General features: G+C 38.0%; 1 protein-coding gene across 1 annotated transcript in view; it reads left to right on the top strand.

The window, feature by feature from the left end:
• The first annotated feature begins 2,647 nt into the window (after positions 1–2,647).
• Positions 2,648–21,370, top strand: part of LOC104140063 (maltase-glucoamylase-like) — a 65,152-nt gene continuing 46,429 nt past the window's right edge. Inside the window, exons 1-9 of the mRNA XM_068959879.1 lie at positions 2,648–2,737; positions 4,567–4,687; positions 6,706–6,779; positions 12,313–12,433; positions 12,509–12,618; positions 13,953–14,104; positions 17,194–17,365; positions 19,984–20,083; positions 20,779–20,891. Of these exons, the coding sequence (XP_068815980.1) occupies positions 4,567–4,687; positions 6,706–6,779; positions 12,313–12,433; positions 12,509–12,618; positions 13,953–14,104; positions 17,194–17,365; positions 19,984–20,083; positions 20,779–20,891 (963 nt within the window). The 5' untranslated portion in view covers positions 2,648–2,737. The remainder of the gene's footprint in view (positions 2,738–4,566; positions 4,688–6,705; positions 6,780–12,312; positions 12,434–12,508; positions 12,619–13,952; positions 14,105–17,193; positions 17,366–19,983; positions 20,084–20,778; positions 20,892–21,370) is intronic.

Genomic DNA, 21,370 nt, shown 5'->3' with positions numbered 1-21,370 from the left:
ATCTAGTCTATACTCACAGGCTTCTAACAATGTCACTTACTGATTGTCAGGAAATAATTGACTCTTAGTTCCTAGAAACAAAATCAGGATACCATATAGACCGTATTGTTCCAGCTCTTGATTTAATAGTTCTGGGTTGTCTTTACAGTCTCTCAGTGTTCCTGTCTGCAAGAATCTTCCGTTTCCACTTCAGTTCAGGATTGTATCTTGACCTGAAAGCACTGTTGCTGATATCCTGTGTAAACTAATGAAAATTTACTCAGCTACGAAACCTGCTGGTTGGCCCTCCTGGTTGACTTTTTTATTTTCTGTTTTTACCCTGTCAAGTTGCATTAAAAATGTTCATTGGATGATTAATAATACAAGATTGTATTATTCCGGAAAGCTCTTAAGTAAATAATTACAGGGATGGCAGGATGATTGCACACGTGCAATAGAGCCCAAGGTCGTATGCTTTCCCAGACTGAATATTTTGGAGAATTAGCCTAAACAAAGTTATACATTTTGGAAAACAGATATGCAGGATGTCCCAAAACCATTGACATTGGTGTAATCCATGTTAAACTGTCATGTCTCAATAATCAGGGACCAGCTGCAACAAAGGCTCCAGGCATCCTTGGGTCAAGGGCAGCTAACTGAGCTCGCTAGAAGCTACTAGAGCTTCCCCAGGTCCACACCCCTGTGGCTCCACTGGCATCTGCGTAACCCATGTGAAACTGTTATGCTTAAATATGCACTCATAAAGCAGTATATTTAGCAATATCATAAAATGACTGTTAGAATCAGATATCCAGAGCTTACTTGCACACATGCACAGGAGAATAATGTGGTAACAATGAAATGACATGGGTGAGCTAGTCAAATACCAGGTTGCATTTCAAGAACAGGGTCCTTGAGCATGGTATTTTTGCTTGACTAGCCATTCTTTGGCTGCAGTAACCCTAGCAACTAATTTTAGCTCAAAGTGTTTCTACGGTCTCTTCAGGGAGGTTATATGGCAGCTGCCTCTGGTGGGCTCTGGGACACAAGGAACCCTCCTACCTGGCTGCTGGGGCTCAGCCTTGTGTGCCAAGGACCCCGAGGTCTTTCTGTCCTGGGCTGATGGATGCAGCTCCTGCTCTCCCATTTGCAGGTTCAACAAGAGTGAGCATGTAATCTCAGATACACATACACACACACAGATGACACTAACATGGCCAGCTACACACACTGCCACAGACAAGGTGATGCCTTCGACAATACCTACATATAATCCTACCAGAATTCATATAAAACATAAGAATAGATAGCCAAGTCCCCTTCTTCCTCTACAGTTAGCAGAGATTGAATGTCACTAGTGAAAGTACACAAACCCTTACTCTCTAGTTCACAAGCACATGCATATTTGTGGGTCTCTCAAACATCAGTATGGCTCCTCTGTCCATCTGATATCCCTGCCCAGATCCTGAGTCCCCTTATCTACCATTCAGGCCTCCTACTTGCTCGTAGAATGATGGTCTTTAATGAACAGATGCACACACTTATCTCACAAGCACCCCCACACTCACAGATCCCTCAAATATCAGCAAGGGCCCTCTGTCTGTCCAGCATCCCTTTCTGGTCCCTGGATGTCTGACTGACTGGCTAGTCTAGCTTGAGGTTTGCTAGCAAATTACACACACATACGCACACACACCCCTCTCTGGTTAGGGGAAAATACAGACACTCCAGCCCCTTCCCAGCAGCTGTTGCCCAGGCACATGGGCACTACGACCACAGGCCCACCTCCAGGTGCTGGCACTGAGACTCACACTTGCTCCAGTTGCTCGCACTGCAGACACAGGACACACCATCACCTGAGATCTGACTCCGTTTGCTGGCCCCAAATTTACTCATGCAGGTCCCCCAGTAGCTGGCCCTCCTGACACAAGACCCCATAAGCCTGTGGTCCCGGCAACTACTGATGCTGAGACTTTAGTTGCTGGAACCACAGACACGAAGGCTACCACTGCCTGAGGTCTGACTCCAGTTGCCGGTCCCAAATTCACTCACTCTTTTCTCTCCAGTTCTTTGCATCTAGACTTTACAGAACTCACACATGGGATAGAAAATGAGATTATACAGAAAGATAGTTAAGAAAGCATTTAATAAGAGGATATAATAAACTGTAGTGATCAGGTGCAGGGCTCACTCAGACAATCGTACTGGCAGGCCCCTGCTTAAACATTACCAGCCCTTTTTATACTCCCTCCTCTCTATACTTCCCACCTTGCTCCTCCCTGATCCCTCTCCCTCAAATATTTTTAGTAAGTTTAACACAATCCCATAGACCTCCCTATGAGCACACACACCCCTCATGTCTGCCTTCTTATCAGTTACAAAGTCCAGGTCAGCCCTATCCAAAACTATAATTTCCTAATGGCCTAGTGACTAGTGACTGGAGACATCTGGTCTTTATTATTGTCTCTGTTATCCCTTGTCAATCAGGTTTGTGTCTCTGTATGTTTTATTTATCGCTTCCCCCTTTGCTAATTAACCCTTTTGCTCAGAAAATGTCCTTGATCAGATAACCTTAATGAAGCAGATGTTCTCCTGGTCCACACACCCTTACACAATCTGCCTGTAATTGCGTATATACCTGCCATTGGTAGATTAGTTAACAAACGATGGAATGGACTGATAACAGCATAGCATAAAGGGTAGATTTTGGCTTTTACTAAAGAGCTGTAGGAGAATAAGGAAGCAAAGGGGCTGTAAGGTATGTAGTTTCATTTACTACATCCAAGTTTCTAGTGAAATTTACCTATCTGCTGAGTATATGTCCCACAGTAGAATTTGCACTTCTAAATTATAATTCCTTTTTTCAAAATTGCAGTCCTTTGGGCAGACCTTGAGAGTGAAAGAACTAAAATACAATGTTATGGCTGTTGGTGGGTGGGGAGGAGGATGTTGCAATGAGAACTCCAATAATATTCTAGTTTTCCTGAAAATAAATGTTACTTCTTGTAGCTCCTGGTCAACAAATATTCAGACAATATTAAAGTGAACTGTAGAGAGAAGCAGCCAGAGTATCATTTCTTTATTGTAAACAACAGTTTAAAGTACATAGTTTCCAATATAACAATGTAATTGCAGATTTTTAAACATAGCATTCCTGGGGAAATAGCAATAATCATAATATTAAAAATGTCTAAGAATTTTATATTAATGGGGAGAATGTGAAAAGCATTGCACTATTTATAAAAGCTTTTATATTAGCTGCCATGCTGAAAAGTAATTTTTCTAAATACTAGCCTTATTTTCTAGGGACTATTTTATTAGTGCTCTTACTATCTATTCATTCCTGTGGCTGTGGAATGTTTATGAATTAGGATACAGGTGGGGCAATAGCAGATATTTGGAAGACATGAGACGTGAGGAGGTGCAATAGATTTAAACTGTTCTTTTACCAAAAAGCCTTTTCAAAAGTATTTTTCCTCTTTTGGCTTATCCCTACATCATGTGACAGTGCTTTGATATGCCAATGTAATGTATACATAGAGGAATAACTAAAGACACTAATTTAAAGCTGATTTATAAGCTTAAATGTTCTTAACCAAATGAAAAATGCTGTTACTGCTGCCAGTATATGTTCATCTGGATCCTGGACACTAGTTTGAAATAGTTTGATTGGTACTGTAAAGTTAAACTTTAATGGCATAATCTTGTTCTTAACACAAGATTGAGTAGTTGGTTGTGCAGCCCAAACACTTCAGCAGTGTTTGTCAATGATGGCAATGTTCCTAATATTCAGTGTCTCTTGCCCTCTTGTCAGAGATGAGCAGCTGGCATAGTTACACTTACAAATTACACATTGAAAGATCAAACAGACATGTTTGATCATGTCACACGTGATAAACGGTCACTGGGAATATGCCTTACTTCTGTGTCAATGGAGTACGCCTTACTCTCTGCATCCAAAGAAGCAGTATTGGAGTGCAGTAATTCTTTCACAAAAGGAAAAAGCACTAGTATTTATACAGCAGGTCAAGGCACTAACTCCATCTATGTAGTCTACCTTGTTTCAGTCACTATATAACCAGGTGTCATCATGCTGCTCATAGTAGTTACTTCTGCCTTACCTAAACTTTAACATCAGTTTAATCATATGGGTTTATGCTTACATGCCTTTCTTCTATTCTACAAAAAAGTAATGCACTTTATAAAATAAAAGTTAGTTTTTCTTTGTTCTAAAGAATGAAAGAAAACTTGCAAGATCAAAATTTAGGAATTTGTTTTCTGTTCTGGAGTTTCAGTAAAATGTAAGGATTTCCTTATTTAAACTTGAATGAAAATTCTAGTTTGTGCATATTTTAAAGAAGTTTGCAGGGAACAAAATAAACACTTCAGTGATTGCCCAATCATTCAGTAATGCAGTAATCTGTTACTTGAATTATTCTGAATATGAAAATTCTTGCGCTTAGTCCATAAGGAGCTGTTCTATTTTCATCTCTATATTAGGGGATATGATTTAAAACAAATAATTTCTAGGGCTTTCAAAACCAATACTTCTGTTTTTCTTATACAATGATATTTGTCTATACCTAGATGGGAAAGAAGTTCAGTGGATTGGAAATAGTACTAATTGTCCTATTTTGTTTGGTCGTGACTGTGGCCTGTGTCCTCATTGCACTTTTGGCAACAGGACAAACTGGACACAAAAGTACACGTAAGTACTTATCATTGTTTCCATAGAACCAGAAAAATGTTCCTCATCTTGAATTGTTCAGGTCTGCTTCATAAAATAATCATGCTATGAATCTTCAGAAACAGGATTCCTATCAGAGCTGATGGGTAGCAACATTTCAATGACAATTGGGATTAGACTCTTCAAGAAGAACTGAAGTTCAAACAAAAAAGCGCATAAGCGTTTTTCTGATGTTCTTAGCCATAATAAAAACAATGATTTTGCTATTGATGTCATTATAGTTTTATCATTAACCAAAGGTGAACCATAGTCATGGCTTCTTACAGATAACATGAATAATGATGAACATAAGAAATGTTCATCAACAAAAAGAAACTTCATGATTCTTCTGCCTCATTAAGGGCCATAAAAAACTTTTTTCCCTTCCCCCCAAGCCTGCACTTTATTTTTCTTCAGTTTATTTTTTAGTATGGAAAGAATATAAGTTCAATTTTTTGAATATAAAGCATCACTGAAATAAAGAAAGGAGGGAAACTGTTCAGGAGTAAGCCGTATTGCATGAAGATAAACCTATAGCCATAAAAACCTATAATGTTTCCTTCTAATATTTTGATACTTCAGAAACCATTTGTCTTATAGAGATGCTAATACATTGAATCCTATTTTACATATGATTCCATCTGGTATGTGTAACCATTTGCATATGGAGACTGCAGCATTTTACAGATGAAAATGACTAAAATGAAAATAACTGCTAATACTAAATGAACAGTTCAGTGTTAGTAGAATTGCTCATGCAAACTAATATCTGCACATCTTCTGCCTTTTTCAGTCTCAACATGAATATGAGTCTGGCTGAGCAAAATGTACATATGCATATATTACATATAATACAAATAGGGGAGTGTGTAAATCTCAGCCTGAAGCAGGTTTTTAAAGCTTCGTAGTTCTCATCCCAAATCTATACAGTGTAACTGTTAGAGAAGGGAATTGTAGCTGACATAGGTTCAGCTTAGCATAAGTCTGACTCCAGTTAGGCATAAGTGCCTAAAGTAAGTGAAGCCTGCAGGCCACGGGATTGAACTGTAACCCGAAGAACATTGCTGACGATGTGACTGCAAAATCAGCTGGAACCAGCCCTCAAGGCTGCAGAACAGAGCAACCAGAATGAACGGAGGTCATGGCTGATGTTTGGATAAGATAAGGTACTATGGAGCAGGAACGTAGCAACCATCTAGCAAGAAGATTGGAAGAGACTTTCACTGGCAGGAGGGGAAATAAGATTGCAGAAAGTATAATTACTCAAGAATTTTTTTTGTTCTGGGTCCCTCCCCAGAGGCACCCAGCTTGAGCTGTTACTCTGTCGTACTGCCATTTAAATAAATAAATTAATTTAGCTGTTGTACATCTGAGATGCTGCTCCTTGGAAACCTAGGATTGAACTGTTTCCACTACAGTTGCAAAATACATAAAATAATTTTCAGTGTTGGGAGAAATTTAAAACAGTCCTCAGTTATTCTTTTGTCAGCTAAAGTTGTCAAGAGGTCATGCAAATCTGAAATCTAGTAGAGCATCTTATTAGCTCTGAGGCGCTTTTATTTATGATGATGCTCCAATTCAAGTTCTTGTGGATGAACAGTTCTTCAGGAGAAGGAGCACATAAGTGCAATAGCAGAATACCATATAAAAAACAAAAAGGCCAGTTTTAAACTGACATATATTTTTACAAGAAGTAATGTATATTGAGTTATAGGATTTATTTACAACAGAGTTATTGCCTATCTTCAGAAATAGAATTATAAATATCAAGCACACTTTTAAAAACTGAAAAGTGAAAATCTTTATCTAGAATAGTTATGTACTTTTTTAAAATTAAGATAAACACATCAGCAATAGCTTAGCCTCATTTGAACTGATATTAGCAATTACAAAGTTTCAAGCTAATGAGGAACAACCTGCAGAAATAGTTCTTGAATTGAGAGGCAATCAAGAAAGTCCTATAATTTAAATACTGATAACACATTTTTTTTCCCTAACAGAATTTTCTCCAGAATGTCCAACAGTAAACTTATCAGAGAGAATTGACTGCATCCCGGATCAAGTAGCCACAAAGGTTTGAAAACATTATTATGGAGAGAATTAGGAAGTGGGCTTCATGCCATAAAGCCTCATGTTTAATTACAAAAAAAATCTTATTTAATAGATCGGTGGGTTTTTTATCCTTTTTTGATCTGTGAATATCTGATTAAAAGCAATTTAAAAGAATCAAAATAGGGACAGGCAGAAAAGTAGGACCAAATGCAGGTCTGAATGTTGGGGTAACTGATCTGGGTGTACCTCAACTGTCTGACTGAGACATCAGTCCAAGATTTCATCATTTCAATAACATAGGTATTAAATATTCCTGAATTTAATAATAAAAATGGAAGGACAGTCCATTTAATTCATTATCTGTGAGAGACTATCAGGTTTACTCATTGGTTGTATGTTGTTATGTTATGGCCTGGGCATTGTGCCTGGGCAGTAGTGAAAAAGGCTTGGACAAAATGTGTCAGAGCAGGAGCTGCTGTTTGGACCAAGGCCTGGAAGCTGTCGGTGGGCCAGGGACAAGCAGGGATGGGACTTAGAAAGGAGGGCAACCAGGAGGACTTGGAGTTTGTTACAGCTCAAGAGTTCCTGATATGCTGACTCCAAGGAAAGAACCACCCTGCAAAGACACACTGATGGCAAAGAGCAGTTTACAGACCACCTTACGCCTGTGTTTTGCTTCTGCCTCATTCTCAGCCTTGTTCTGCACCAGGATGGCTTTAGGCTATGAAAGACTGCTTGATTGCTAAGGAACTCCTTAAAGTAAAGGGACAGATAGATCCAACTCACAGCCATGTGTGACTTGGGGTCCAATTATAATGCTCTGAATTGAAGTATGATCACTTTCACTGTTTAAGTTACTAATAAGTTAGACAAAGGCAGAGAAGAGAGTGGCTCTGCACAGTATGCTGCCTCAGAGGAGTGCTGTATCATAACCTTGCTCCAGCACTGCACAGCCTGGAGCCCACAGAGTCAGGCTGGTTCTCAGGAAAGAGTACAAGCTTTATGCCTGGTTTTTGAGGTCTTGCCTTCTCAGCTTTACTCCTTTCTATTCCTTATAACTTCCTATACAACCCAGTTGCAGCTTACCACAGTCCTTGTGCACAAACACAATTCAGTTGTGCTTATGCTTGTGAGAAATCAGGAAGCAACTTTCGGCTAGGATACAGGAGAGAGAGATTCAAACCACAGCCATGCATCTGTTTTCTGGAGTGAAAACTGTTCTGAAGGAAAAATATTACTTTGCTTTGATCTTTTACATACCAGATTAATAACCTATGTATGTCTGCTAATCCCCTGGAAAAAAAGGGGAGAGCTATTAATTAAAAAATGAAATATTTTTGACATACTTATTCTCCAGTACATTTTCTAAGGTTCTATTTTCATTTCAGTGTCAAATGGATGCTGAATAGCAAATGATTCCCGAATCTCTTCCTTAATGAAGACTAGACAGTTAACTTCACAGGATTACTGAGATAAACACCACTTTTATTCTGTGCCCTGATGAACCCTGTTAGGTAAATGCATGACAGTCCAGAATCCCACCCCACTCTCTCCATTCTACACATTTTCCCCTGTAAACATTTTGGTTGTCCTACCTTTAGGGTTGTTCTAATACTTCAACAGACAGAGCTGTACAACTGGAGGTACCTATTTAGGAAATAACATAAATCTTCTATGTGTTTTTTATTGATTTCAAGTTAAACTGCAGTTGGGAAAATTGTGATTTACTTAAGCTCAAGTTAATATCTGTTTTGTTTTCATCATTCATTGAAAATATCCTAAAAGAAGCCAGAAAATGAGCTTTTATAAGCAGAATCACTGATGATAGAAGTGTAGAAATTAGATATTTATTAACCATTCAAAGGATTTCTGAAGATAGAAATGCTGAAAAAGTGTAGACATTTAACTATTCACTGTAACAAAGTTTTGTTAGACAATAAGAACATGCCAATGAAAAATCAACTCCCGTTACTGGTGCATGCACTAGTATTTCATTTTACTATTGAACAGTGTTGGGTTTTTTAATAATACCATGCTGACACAGATTTATCTGTTTATGTTTACATAAAAGCAACATTATAGTTAAGTACACAGTCAAACTATTTTAATCCTTGGTGCCAAGTTCAATGATCAGAGACTGTCTATCTCTATGGTGGCTTATCTCACCATAAACTGTTTCCTTGTATCTAGGATTATTTCTAGTTCAGCTTTGGCTTTCTTTCCTTGACTGGTATTGATGATATTTATTTTGGTATTGATGATATTTATTTTGGTATTGATGATATTTATTTTGGTATTGATGATATTTATGATGTTTTTATAGCTCAGAAGGTAAGGTCAGCTTACGTCTTTATCTATAGTATAGCTTTTATAATAGTCTCTCAAATACTCTTTTGGTGAACCCTGCTTCTTTCTCTGTGCTAGGCATAAAAGATCTTACACTTCTGTTCTGTATATACTTCTGTATGCAGCAAACTTGATGATTCATGAAAATATAAACCTAAGGTTTGCAGATCTGTTAGATCTAAATAGAAGAATATCACCACATAGTAAAGTAACTGCTGAAAAATTTTCAAAGAATTCATTAGAGGTAACTGAAAGACAGAAAAATGTATTTATGAAACTGGAGAAAGGGATTACTTGCACAGTGAGGCTTTAAGATAATCCCTGTTGTTCCAGCAATTTAACTTTGCATGGGATATTTAAATAATCATTGGTCTAGCAAAGAGTAATGAAAGAGATAAAATAACTAACTCCGCAGTGAGTATATCCTGTATGTGAAGAAAAAGAAGAGAACATAGCTATAATTTCTGCAATATTTAGTCATTAATATGGAAAAGAACTTCAGAGGGAAAGAATAGGTGCTTCTTACTTCTGATTTATTCTGAAATAGCTTATAATCGAGGGAATAAGTAGCTTTTCTGGTGGGAATTGGTAAGGTAGGAAGTGAGCACAGGCATTTCAGATCCCTAGTAAATGTACCTATCTCTGCATCATTAGGGAAAATGGGTCACCAGTATCTCTCTTCCAACAATAGTTTCTGTGTGAAACTTGGTCGAAATGTGAAAGTGACACGGGAAGTGTGGGTTGGATGAGTGGATGGTGAGGTGGATTGAGAACTTGGCTGGATGGCCGAGCTCAGAGGGTTGTGAGCTCAGGGCGCAGAGTCGAGTTGGAGGCCTGTAGCTAGCGATGTAAGCCGGGGTCAATGCTGGGTGCAATGCTGTTCATCTTGTTCATCAGTGACCTGGAGGAAGGGACAGAGCGCACCCTCAGCAAGTTTGCTGATGATACTAAACTGGGAGGAATGGCTGACACACCAGAAGGCTGTGCTGTCATTCAGAGGGAGCTGGGCAGGCTGGAGAGTTGGGCCGAGAGGAACTTCATGCAGTTCAGTGAAGGCAAGTGTAGGATCCTGTGCCTGGGGAGGAACAACCCCCTGCACCAGAACAGGCTGGGGGTTGACCTGCTGGAAAGCAGCTCTGCGGAGAAGGACCTGGGGGACAGCAAGTTGACCACGAGCCAGCAGTGTGCCCTTGTGGCCAAGAAGGCCAATGGGATCCTGGGCTGCATCAGGAAGAGCGTTGGCAGCAGGTGGAGGGAGGTGCTCCTGCCCCTCTCCTCAGCCCTGCTGAGGCCACAGCTCGAGTTCTGTGTCCAGTTCTGGGCTCCCCAGTACGAGAGAGACATGGAGCAACTAGAGTGAGTCCTGCAGAGAGCCACTAAGATGATAAAGGGGCTAAGATGATAAAGAGCATGCCTCATGTGAGGAGAGGCTGGGCGAGCTGGGTCTGTTCAGCCTGGGGAAGAGAAGACTGAGAGGGGGATCTTACCCATGTGTTTAAATATCTGGAGGGAGGGTGTCAAGAGGATGGGGCCAGACTCTTCTCCGTGGTGCCCAGAGACAGGACAAGAGGCAGCGGGCACAAACTGAACCACAGGAAGTTCCATCTGAACCTGAGGAAAAACTTCTTGACTGTGAGGGTGACAGAGCCCTGGAAGAGGCTGCCCAGAGAGGTAGTGGAGTCTCCTTCTCTGGAGATATTCAAAACCCGCCTGGATGCGATCCTGGGAAATATGCTCTAGAGGCCCCTGCTGGAGCAGGGGGGTTGGACTAGATGATCTCCAGAGGTCCCTTCCAACCTCAACCATTCTGTGAAAATGACAGGATAAATATTTTCTGATTTGATCACTCCTTAACAGAGGAGAAAAAGATGTTTCTCTCTTTGGTGAACTTGGTTTGTCTTTGATCGTTTTAAAGACACTTCTGTACCCAGTGCTGTTGCTACTGTATAACGTACTAACATAGGGTGGTTCTCAAGTTATTAGATCTGCACGTTCAGTCTCTGTGCTTTCCTTAGGCACTTGCATTATTTTTGGTCAGGACTTGGCTGGTCTTTGTTCTGTGCAGATTTTAGGAAAAGTATATGCACTGCTCCTATTGGGCTCCGTTGCATAATTCAGAAGTGAGTGTCCCCAGGGCCAAGGCTAGCAATAAAACCCAACTTTGGGCCACCTCCAGCTATAACAAGCTGCAGTATATTTTAAAATAAAGATGACACAAACACTGGCAATATTTTACCAAAGACAGATCAAGAAAGCAATGGCATCAGTAGTTTTCTATTAGCTGGAAGACAGTGGGACGTGGGTACCTGAGATCATTTATGACATAGCCCTTTGCTCTTAGGGAATTTCCTTATATCACTATTACACTTTGACCTGAGTAATGCGTCATTTCTTTAATAACAGAAAATGTGTGGACACTTAATGTGATATAATTACCCACATCTTGTCATTGAATATAAAACTCATGCAAACAGTTGATGAGTAAGTTAATTTCTAAGAGCAAAGCAAAGGCAGTTTGGTTTACTGGACTGCTAAAATGTAGTGTAAAGGTTAGTGCCACTCCACCATGGCATATATTTTAAACAACAGATTTAATTGTTTAATTTTTTTCTTTTTAAAAGTGTATTTATTTCAACTGGAGGTTTGCAGAACTAAATATTTCTGATATTTGAACATTAAATTAAAATGATTAATGACCTGTCAGTGATGCATCAGATGATCAGTGCCACATATGTAGATGTTTATAAACAATTATCAAAACTCAGGGTTTTGTTTTTAGACAAAATTATTATTTTTAACTATTTTAAAAGTTAAAAAAACAGCCATAATTATTATCCACTTTTCAGTGCATGACTTCTGGTCAGACTGTACTGCATCCATCACAGCTTAAGTGATTCAATTTTTTTAACATTCATTTTTCCTTTGGATCTTCTGGCTTTAAGAAAGAAAGTCCAATTCTTTCTTTTTTTTTCAAAACTAAAAAGCAAATTTCTACTTTGACTCCTAAAAACTACCTTATTTTTTATATTCTGTGCCACCAAATTTACCTGACAGATTTTTTCAGAGAATGAGTTGATCTAATTGCAAATAATATGCGTTTTACCTCAAATATCAGAAACATGTATCTCATGGGTATTTTAATTATTTTAGTATACAGAACTAATTTGTATAAAATCTGCTTACTTGTACCATTCCTGCCTTTGGATTAGAGCCTCTGCAGCCTTCGTGGCTGCTGCTGGAGTCCCCAGAGTGATTCCAACATTCCCTGGTGTTTTTTCTCTTCAAACCATGGATACAGAGTAGATGGAGCAGTGCGAACAACTCAGACAGGTAAGTTGCAGGATAAGATCCTAGAACTACGTCCATTTCAATACAGTAATACTGAAACATATATTTTTTCCTAAGGATTCCAAGCTACGTTAAGAAGGCTGTCATCACCTTCCCTCTTTGGAAAGGATATCAACACTGTCCTCCTCACAGGAGAGTATCAGACACAAAATCGCTTCCGGTTCAGGGTTCGTTTTTTTTTTAAAATGCTATTTGAAGGTTCATGTTATATGCAAGATTTTTTTTCTGGCTATTACTGTGAAGAAGTTAAACGGAGTGGGGTTATAAGTTTTGGGTTAATTCTCTGCACTGCACTCCATGACTCCCACTGAAGTATATCCTTGGACATAGTATTCTCTTGGATGTAGAAGAGATCTTTTTAGCTAACCATGCAAACTAAAATTAATGCAAAGACAAACTACAATTTTTAAAGCTTTTTACGAAAGTCTAGATGCACAGTACCCATTCATTCTCAGTCTGCTCAGGCATGTTCAATTGAAATCCTGCTCCCTTGCTTCCAGGTCAACTCATTGCACAACATAGCTCACTTGGGATTCTGGAAGAGTGAGGGGATGGAGCTATGGCTACACTCAGCCCCTCTACTTTTCTTTGTATCTCTACTATCACAAGCCATATAATCATGATTTAATACAATGGGATTTGTGTATGAAAAAATGCCAGTACCTGCAAAAAGATTTTTTTAAAATATTTACCTTTTTTCCTTCTTAATCAGAAAATATTTTTGGACCAAATGTATTTATTACTTTTATGCTCTGGCCGTATTTCAGTCATTTCATCAGAAAGCTTTAGCACTCTTAAAGCCCTCTGTTCATTATGGAAAGTTCAGCAGTCTATGTATAGTGAATATACTATATCCATGGATTCTGGGCCTGAGTAGGACTTTTTCTGTGAGAGAACCTCCTGATATTGTGGGTTTGTACTTGAGGCAGGGCATATGGAGGAAGGAAAAGGCAGGGTCAATTATAGATAGAGAAGTTGCTGAAACTGGATAATGAAAGTGGGAAGAGAGTAGTAGTGAAGGCAGAGGAAGAAGATTGGGACAGGGATGGAAATGTGCAGTGGGACAGAGTAGAAAACTGGGACTGGGACCGAAAGCAGGGTTGCCACAAGCAGGACTGCTGTACAGGAAACCTGAAAGTCACGCTGGGTTTGGCTATGCATAGCCAATGTCTGGACATGGAGAAAGGTTAAAATTGAGGTACTGAAGAAAGGCTGTGAAATGATTGAGAATACAGTTGCTCAGAATTCTAAATGATAAAGAAATTCATGTGAAAAATAGGATATTTACCTAATTGCTGATCTCATATATATATATATCTAAACAAAGGGACTGGTTAGCTTTACATGGTGTTCATTTTGCCATTTATTTACTTTGATCATGTATTATCTTAATATTATTTTGACAATGAGCTTTTTTGCTAATATATGATAATGCTGGAAAATGTTAGAATTAGATATAAGTTGTTAAAACCTAATACTTTTGTTGTTTAACTGTGTGCAGATCACTGATCCTAAAACACAAAGATTTGAAGTCCCACATGAGCATGTAGGACCTTTCACTGGTTCTGCTGCCTCCCATTTAAAGTATAAAGTTAAAGTTGATCAGAATCCCTTTGGCATCACAGTGACCAGAGTAAGCAATGGAAGAGTTCTGTAAGTAACATCTTTTTTTATGAATAATGCTGGTGGCATTTATTTTCTTTGAAAGTATGTGTTGCAACGTAAATAATACATGTCCAAGTTGACATACTAGGTGACCTCTTGGACATTTAAGCTACTTCTCTTCTTTTGATTGATAAACATTCTTAAAGGACTCTGTCTTTCAACATAAATTCCATCTTAAATTTTCTAGATCTAGCCAGATTGGCTCTATGTTCCCTTTTCCCCAGATGTAGGGGAATCTTCACAGACACTCCATGAGTTCTGGGAATCTTCATTATGAGAAGCCCTTCCTCATGCTTAAAATGATATGTCAACACTTCTATTTACACCTTTAATATCTTATTTGTCACAATATTTCTGAAGTTTTGAATCACCAAAATCAGGCTGCTGTTTAGACATATGATGCAAGAATACTTGGTACAAGCCAGTCAAGTGAAAATGCAAGTGAAATGCTTGTATATTGAATGATTTCAATCCCTTTATTTTCTTAAAAACTAAATAACACAAACCTAAACTAACAGCCTAGCTCTAAGACTCATAAAAAGGGGAAAGTGTCAGGAGTAATAATCTAATTGTTACCTGTCAGACTGCTAGGATGAGTTGGATTGTTATCAACTCTTCAAGTTTAATTAGGAATTACTTTTGTGCTGTTATTAGTATGTTTACTATCTTAAAAGCTGCTATAATTATTGATTTGCGGTTGCAGAGTACACAGTAGATGGACTTAATATTTAGTATTCCGTGGCTGATTTGTAGGTATATGGAGAGGAGGGTGAGTAAAATAGTTCAATAGGACCAGCTTGAAACAGTGCTGTTTCCTTTTCCTAAGGAAAATTCCGTAGGCTTTCATTTAATATGATAAAAATGGCTACATTTTATATCTTTAAAGAAAAAACACACAGACATGCTTAACTCTGTCCGTTTCTAGACTCCATCCATTTCTGAAACTGAAATGTTGAAAATTGGAAGAGAAAGCAAACACTAAGTTTAAAATTGATGAAATTAAATATTTTGATAGATCAGAACTCTTTTCCTCTCTCGTCGTTTCATTGGGGGGGTGGGGGAATGTAAACTTCAACTCTACTCCTTTTTTGTGTTTTAAAAAAAAAAACTGGGATTTCTTACTCGGAATGATATGTTACATTGCTTAGGAAATATGAAGTAATTAAAGTATTCTAGTTTGCTTGGCTTTTTATGGAGCTATTTAATTACATAGTTAAGATTAAAATACTCTGCCATAGGATAGAATGACATCTGAATGACTAAAATCTCAACATTCTTTTCATATAATAAAAAGGATGTATTTTTGGCATGCACCTAGTTTTATAGCAAGGTATGATCTCCTCCATGAAACAGGAGACTAGGTGAGGGAAGACACTTAGTGAAGCCTTTTGGTCTTATGAGAGAACCCAGACAGGGTCAAGACCTGCACCCTGGCTGTGAAAGGAGTTTAGAGCCTGGTTCACCCTCTCGATTGAGATGGCTCAGCAGAACTAAAAAAAGTGGAGAGCAAATTAATTAGACCTTTCCCCTGCAGCAGACTGCCCCTTGATGCACCCTTCCCCTGTGCCTTGTAGATGAGGGAGTCACTGTCTCTGACTGCAGCTCAGCTTCAACACCACTCAAATTTCCCTACTGTTTCTCAAACCCTTTTTGTAGAAAGAACAAATTACATTACACAGGCTTTTAAAAAATATTTAAAGCTTACCAAGTCCTTGTTTGGAAGCTCAATAGTTTGTCAGTAATGGAAAGGATTGGTGAAAGGTAAACAGAACAAGCCTGCAGTGATAGTTTTTTATGCAGATACATAAGTATCTATTTTCAACACCAATAACTTCATGTTCCTTAAGAACCTTCATAGCTACTTATACAAACTTTACTATGGGAAATGTGATAGCCATCAAACAGGACTTGAACTATTTAAATACTGAGAATTATATTATCATTTTAATCTACCCTAAATGAAGAATACTCTTATTTATTCCTTGGTTTGCTCCAGGACAGAGAAACCAGCTAGTATGTAGCCACAGTTTCCTTTTCCTGGCAGTTCCCCTGTACTGCCTGGTCTAGCAGGACTCAAACAAGGACTGGGCTTGTTCATTTTCCCTGGTGAGCACAAGCTGCAGCTGATTTGAAAAGTTTAGTGAAAAGAGGACTATTTTTGTTTCTTGACAGTTACTGAAATTTTCCATCTGCCCAGTTATTGTGTATATGGCCACCTGGAGAACTGATTCAGTATGCAATGTAAAAGACAGGATAGGAAGCTTTGGTGGAAAAGGGTAGTAGAAAATAGTTTGGCCACTTGTACAGGAAGTTTTTATATCATCAATAGGCACTGCATATATCACTGTGTGTATGAGGTTTGCTCTGCTCTAGCCTATCACTTTCCCCCTTCACCTCCCTCTCCTCAGCCTGTCAGCTGGATCAAAATCTGAACCTGCTGCCCAAGACTGTTTTTGTCCTGCACTAATTGCTTCTACTAGTGAGTAGAAACAATTTCTGGTTTTGCAGAGATGTTACTGTTAATCGTGCAGTAATCATTCCCTCAGAGCAAACAGCAGGGAGAGCTACTCAAATATTCAGGGCTGAGAAGAGCAATGCTGCCCTGCAGTACGTGGTGTCTTGGTCACTTGGCCTTAATCACTTGGTCGCTTAGTCACTTGATCATCCTTGGCTACAGTTAGAGCCATCCCTCATTTCTGCAATTCTTCTGCACAAGTATAAATATAAAAATTGGGCTTATTCTGTTCTTAGCTGCACAGGAGGGTAAATAGGAACTCAAGGTGGGCTGCTCTTCCTGCTCTGTTTTGCTCAAACCTGCTGACTGTTACATTTACATGGGAAAAGATATTCTGAAAGCACTGTTGATTTTGGCCAAACAAAGTATGATGTCCTATGCATAGAGCTTGTGGTAAGCTACTACACAAGACTCAAAAGCTTTCTTCTATAGTTACTTTGTTTCTTTATGTCGAGCAAGTAATACTAATGTACTAATAGATATAACCTTCAGCAGGTGACTTTGTGCAGGTGGTTTACAGTCAGTGCTAAAATTTTTTTTATTTTTTTTATTGTTTAATCAGTTTTGATACTAACATAGGACCACTGCAGTATGCTGACCAATATTTACAGCTGTCAATCAAACTACCCAGCAGCAACATTTATGGTGTGGGAGAACATGTGCATAAGCAATACCGGCATGATGTCTACTGGAAAACATGGCCCATGTTCAGCAGGGATACTGGCCCTTCTGGAGTAAGGACACATTTTATTTTGCTTTTTTCTATGCAGATGAATTCTGGAACCCAAACATACATAGTAGCTACTTTTAATAATATCCACTGAGGTTTTGCCAGAAGGCTTGCCAAACACTGCATGTGGTTACTGAATGTTAGATGTTACTGAATAAAGTTTCCTGCAGAATAGCTTTTTATAAATATTTTGATATTTGTGTTTATGTGAAGTGTTGCCAATCAGCTAATCGTATTAGTATATGACAGTCTTTAGTTTCTACTGATAAACAGAATAAATAACCATGTGTCCAAATACATTACTGTTTGCAAAAATCAGTAAATATAGCACATATCTTTCCTTTAATGCATCATATCTCAGAAAATGATGACAAAGTTGCATTTAACAGCTGTTTCCTTATAAGGTAAAATAGGTCTGTCAATAGATGCTTTGTTTCTAGTCTTTATGTCTTTTCCAAAGTGATTTCTAGGGCACACATTTCCCAATAATTATGAAAGAGTATTCCTATATCTACCTTGAGATATACTTAGCTTTATCCAAGTTCTCTTGACAATGGCATGTGGAGGTATTGTTCTCTCATTGTCCTGACTGCGATGATTTGCTCATAGGCAATATGGAAGAAATATGGTTTAAAGTCAATTGCACCAAAGGCAAGTTACTATGATAATCTTCTTTTGCTTTTTCTGATTTGTATTCCCATACACAACCTTTTTTTGTACATTGGGGGATATAGAAGATCAAATGTTATTGCTATGTTTATTAGTATCTTTTTCTTGTATAGAAACTTTGGAACAAAGGAAATAACTGCCTGAGTTTGCAAGCACTTGGATGAATAATGTTTTCAATTGTTTTTATACAATATTAGCCTACCTCATATATATATAATCAATCTTAGAGCAAGAAATCAATATAGATCAAGCAGGAAAGAATGTTACTAATAAGAATTTTTTTATATTTACTTATAGTCCCTAAAATAATTTATTTATAACTGTATCAATTCAATCTCTATTAAATACCATTTTTCACTATTATCTCAGTTTAATGCAGCACCAATCCATATTCTTATCTTCAAGTAAACACTGAAGTGTTTTACTGAAACAGAAGTTGTGCTAATAGGATGTAGGGGAGAGCTCACTGTCCATAATTAATTTTTTAAAATAAGTTTTTCACAGCTTTGAGACATTTTCTACAGAATTTTTCCCTGAGTAAGGCTTGCAACATTGGGTTGACATATAGTTAGATGATGGCCCTCTGAGTTCACTGGAGAGGAAAGAAAAGTGTATCAGTCTTGGTCATCATTATGGGCTAGATTGTTAAAAGCAATAACATGTCTAAAGATGCAGACAGATATGGCGGATATGCAGACAGATGAGGCAGTTGCTGAGACTTGCATCTTTTTAAGTCTTAATACTTGTTCACCATCCTTCAATGGCTACCCAGTAGAGTTTGCAGAAAGAAAGGTCCCAGCAAAGAACACTGTGTGCGTCCGCAGAGAGAGCAATGCAGCGCTGCTGGGACTTCAGTTTCAGGATGAATCTAACACTGCTGCTCCTCTGCACCATCCCTCAGCAGCCAGCAGGCATGCTTGTTTCCTAACTCTGCCAGTTTGATTCCCAAAGGCACTGGTGGGTGTTCTGAATCCTCCTTCTCCTTGGGAGGAAGAAGTAGGAGTTGTGATAACGTTATGTGCTAACAGCTGTATGTGTCATAGGAATCCCCACCACCATTCTATTTTTCTCATGTCTCCCTAGTCTTATTTTTTTCCTTTTTCCATTATGTATTTATCAAATTTCCAAAGAAAATTAAAAAGCCATGGGGGAAGTTGATGGGAGGAGCTAATTATACATCCTCAAGCTCTGATCACTAGAGATGGCAACATATAGTATGATTTGGCCTGATAAGATTTCAGGAAGGCCAGTTTTGTTTTTAGAACCAAAAGCTAAAGTAGCTTACACTTATCTCAGTATAAACAAAACCTGTAGTAGAAATAATTTTATTTTTTTTCTATCTCTACTAAACATTCACCTTATTGTCTTCATCTTTTTAATAACTGGTATACGGAGTTGTGAAGATAGTTTAACTTAACTATTCTGCATTCAGTGAAACCATTCTGATAAGAAATAACACTGAACTGTGAAGTTGGACTAATTTGGAATTGTGAGCTTCTGCTCCTCAGCAATTTGTTCAGAGTTTTTTTCTGGGGGAAAAATATGAATGATAACAGCTGGTATCAGAGTTGTAAGAATTCTTATTGCTAATAATGAGAAAAAAACAATAGTAATATAAAAGAAATAGGGTCCTCTTATTTGTTAGATGTAAAATACTGTACCACCCAAAGTTTTATAACAGATGTTATTTACTTGATGTGTATATTTATTACTCAGAAATAGCATTGTAATATATGCAAACTTCCCCAAGGTTGTGTTATCAATGTATTTTAAGCAACTTCAAGACATTCACATACAGGAGAGATGTAGGAAAACAAAAAATGAGGAAAGTGTTGGTGATTTCAGTTACTTGTTCCATTTTGAGAAGTTTAACTTCACATATGATATATTTGAAGATATCATGGAGTATATATAGTTACTAGGTTTTAAACAGCTTGCTTTCTTTCTTTTAAGAGCATGGATAACTTATACGGTGTTCAAACTTTCTTCTTGTGTTTGGAAGACAACACTGGAGCGTCTCTTGGTGTTTTCTTAATGAATAGCAATGCCATGGGTAAGAAAGCTTTCTCTGTATCTCTAAGTTTTGCAGTTACATAGCTTTTTAAATAGTCTGCAGGACGATCACATTGTGATCAGATTGAGCCAAGGTAAATGTCTGTTTTAAAATAAAGTCGTATGTAAAATTTTAAACAAAGTTGTCTTAAATATGTGATGGCATTCGTTGTTGCAAGCATTTACTCATGTTTAGCATAAGCAATGTAAACACAGCTGTAGCTAAGATTGCATTAGGCTGTATTCAGGTGTATGACACTAGTGTTTATCTGAAGCATATGCAATTTTGATCATGTTCTGGGAAGGTGCACTATAGGATATGAGAATCTTCTATAGTGAGCTGCACTTAGAAAAATTAAGGCAGTATATTTTCTAGATAAGTATACATATTTGTATGCTTAATGGAAATATTCAGATCTCTTGAGACTGGAAAGTTGTACTGGAAATCTAATGAGAAGGAGCTGTGCCATTGTATTTAATTTCTCTTTGTGGCATGTAAGAGTGTAAATATGGATATTAAAAAAAATCAGAATACTCTATCTTCATTGCAAGTTCAAATAATCATTTTGGGTTTCCTTAAGTATTTCTGTTTTACATTTTCTCTTACACAAGTTCTTTTATCTTTCTTATCAGTGTGATAGGTTTTTTCAGATTTAATTAATATTCAGAAATGACTTGTGTATTCTTTACTGACAGAGTTTGCCCTGCAGCCTGCTCCAGCAGTAACTTACAGAACAATTGGTGGAATTCTTGATTTTTATGTTTTCTTGGGAGACACTCCAGAGCAAGTAGTGCAGGAGTATCTGAAGGTACGTTTCTGAACAACAGGTTGCCCAGAGAGGATGGGGATTCTCCATACTTCAAGATATTCAAAACCTGACTGCACACAGTCTTAGACAGCCTGCTCTATCTGACCCTGCTTCAGCAGGGGAATTGGGCTAGAGAGGCACAGGTGCCTTCTAACCTCAAAAATCCTATGATTCTTGGATTTATCTAGAAAGATTATGCATTTAACATATTTTAAAATGTGCTTGTTGATCTTTTTCTTTCCCCTCTTTATGCCACCCTGTGTCTTCGCTATTTTATTAATAAATACTCAAAATTTGTCCCTAACCTGACTGCTGTCATCAGGAATTACTATCTGAAGTTAGTTGGGGTGTAGATTTGGTTAGCTGGCTTGCTAATGCCAGCTTTTGCTTGAGATATTATTGCAGAGAGAATGTAGTAGTTCCAGTTCCTAATTTCATCGTTATGCAAGCTCAGAGTAGTTTTCAGTGTGGTCATCTGC

Source organism: Struthio camelus, chromosome 13 (genome assembly GCF_040807025.1).
Source record: "Struthio camelus isolate bStrCam1 chromosome 13, bStrCam1.hap1, whole genome shotgun sequence".
NCBI lineage: Eukaryota > Metazoa > Chordata > Aves > Struthioniformes > Struthionidae > Struthio > Struthio camelus.
This window is presented reverse-complemented; position numbering and strand designations above follow the sequence as displayed.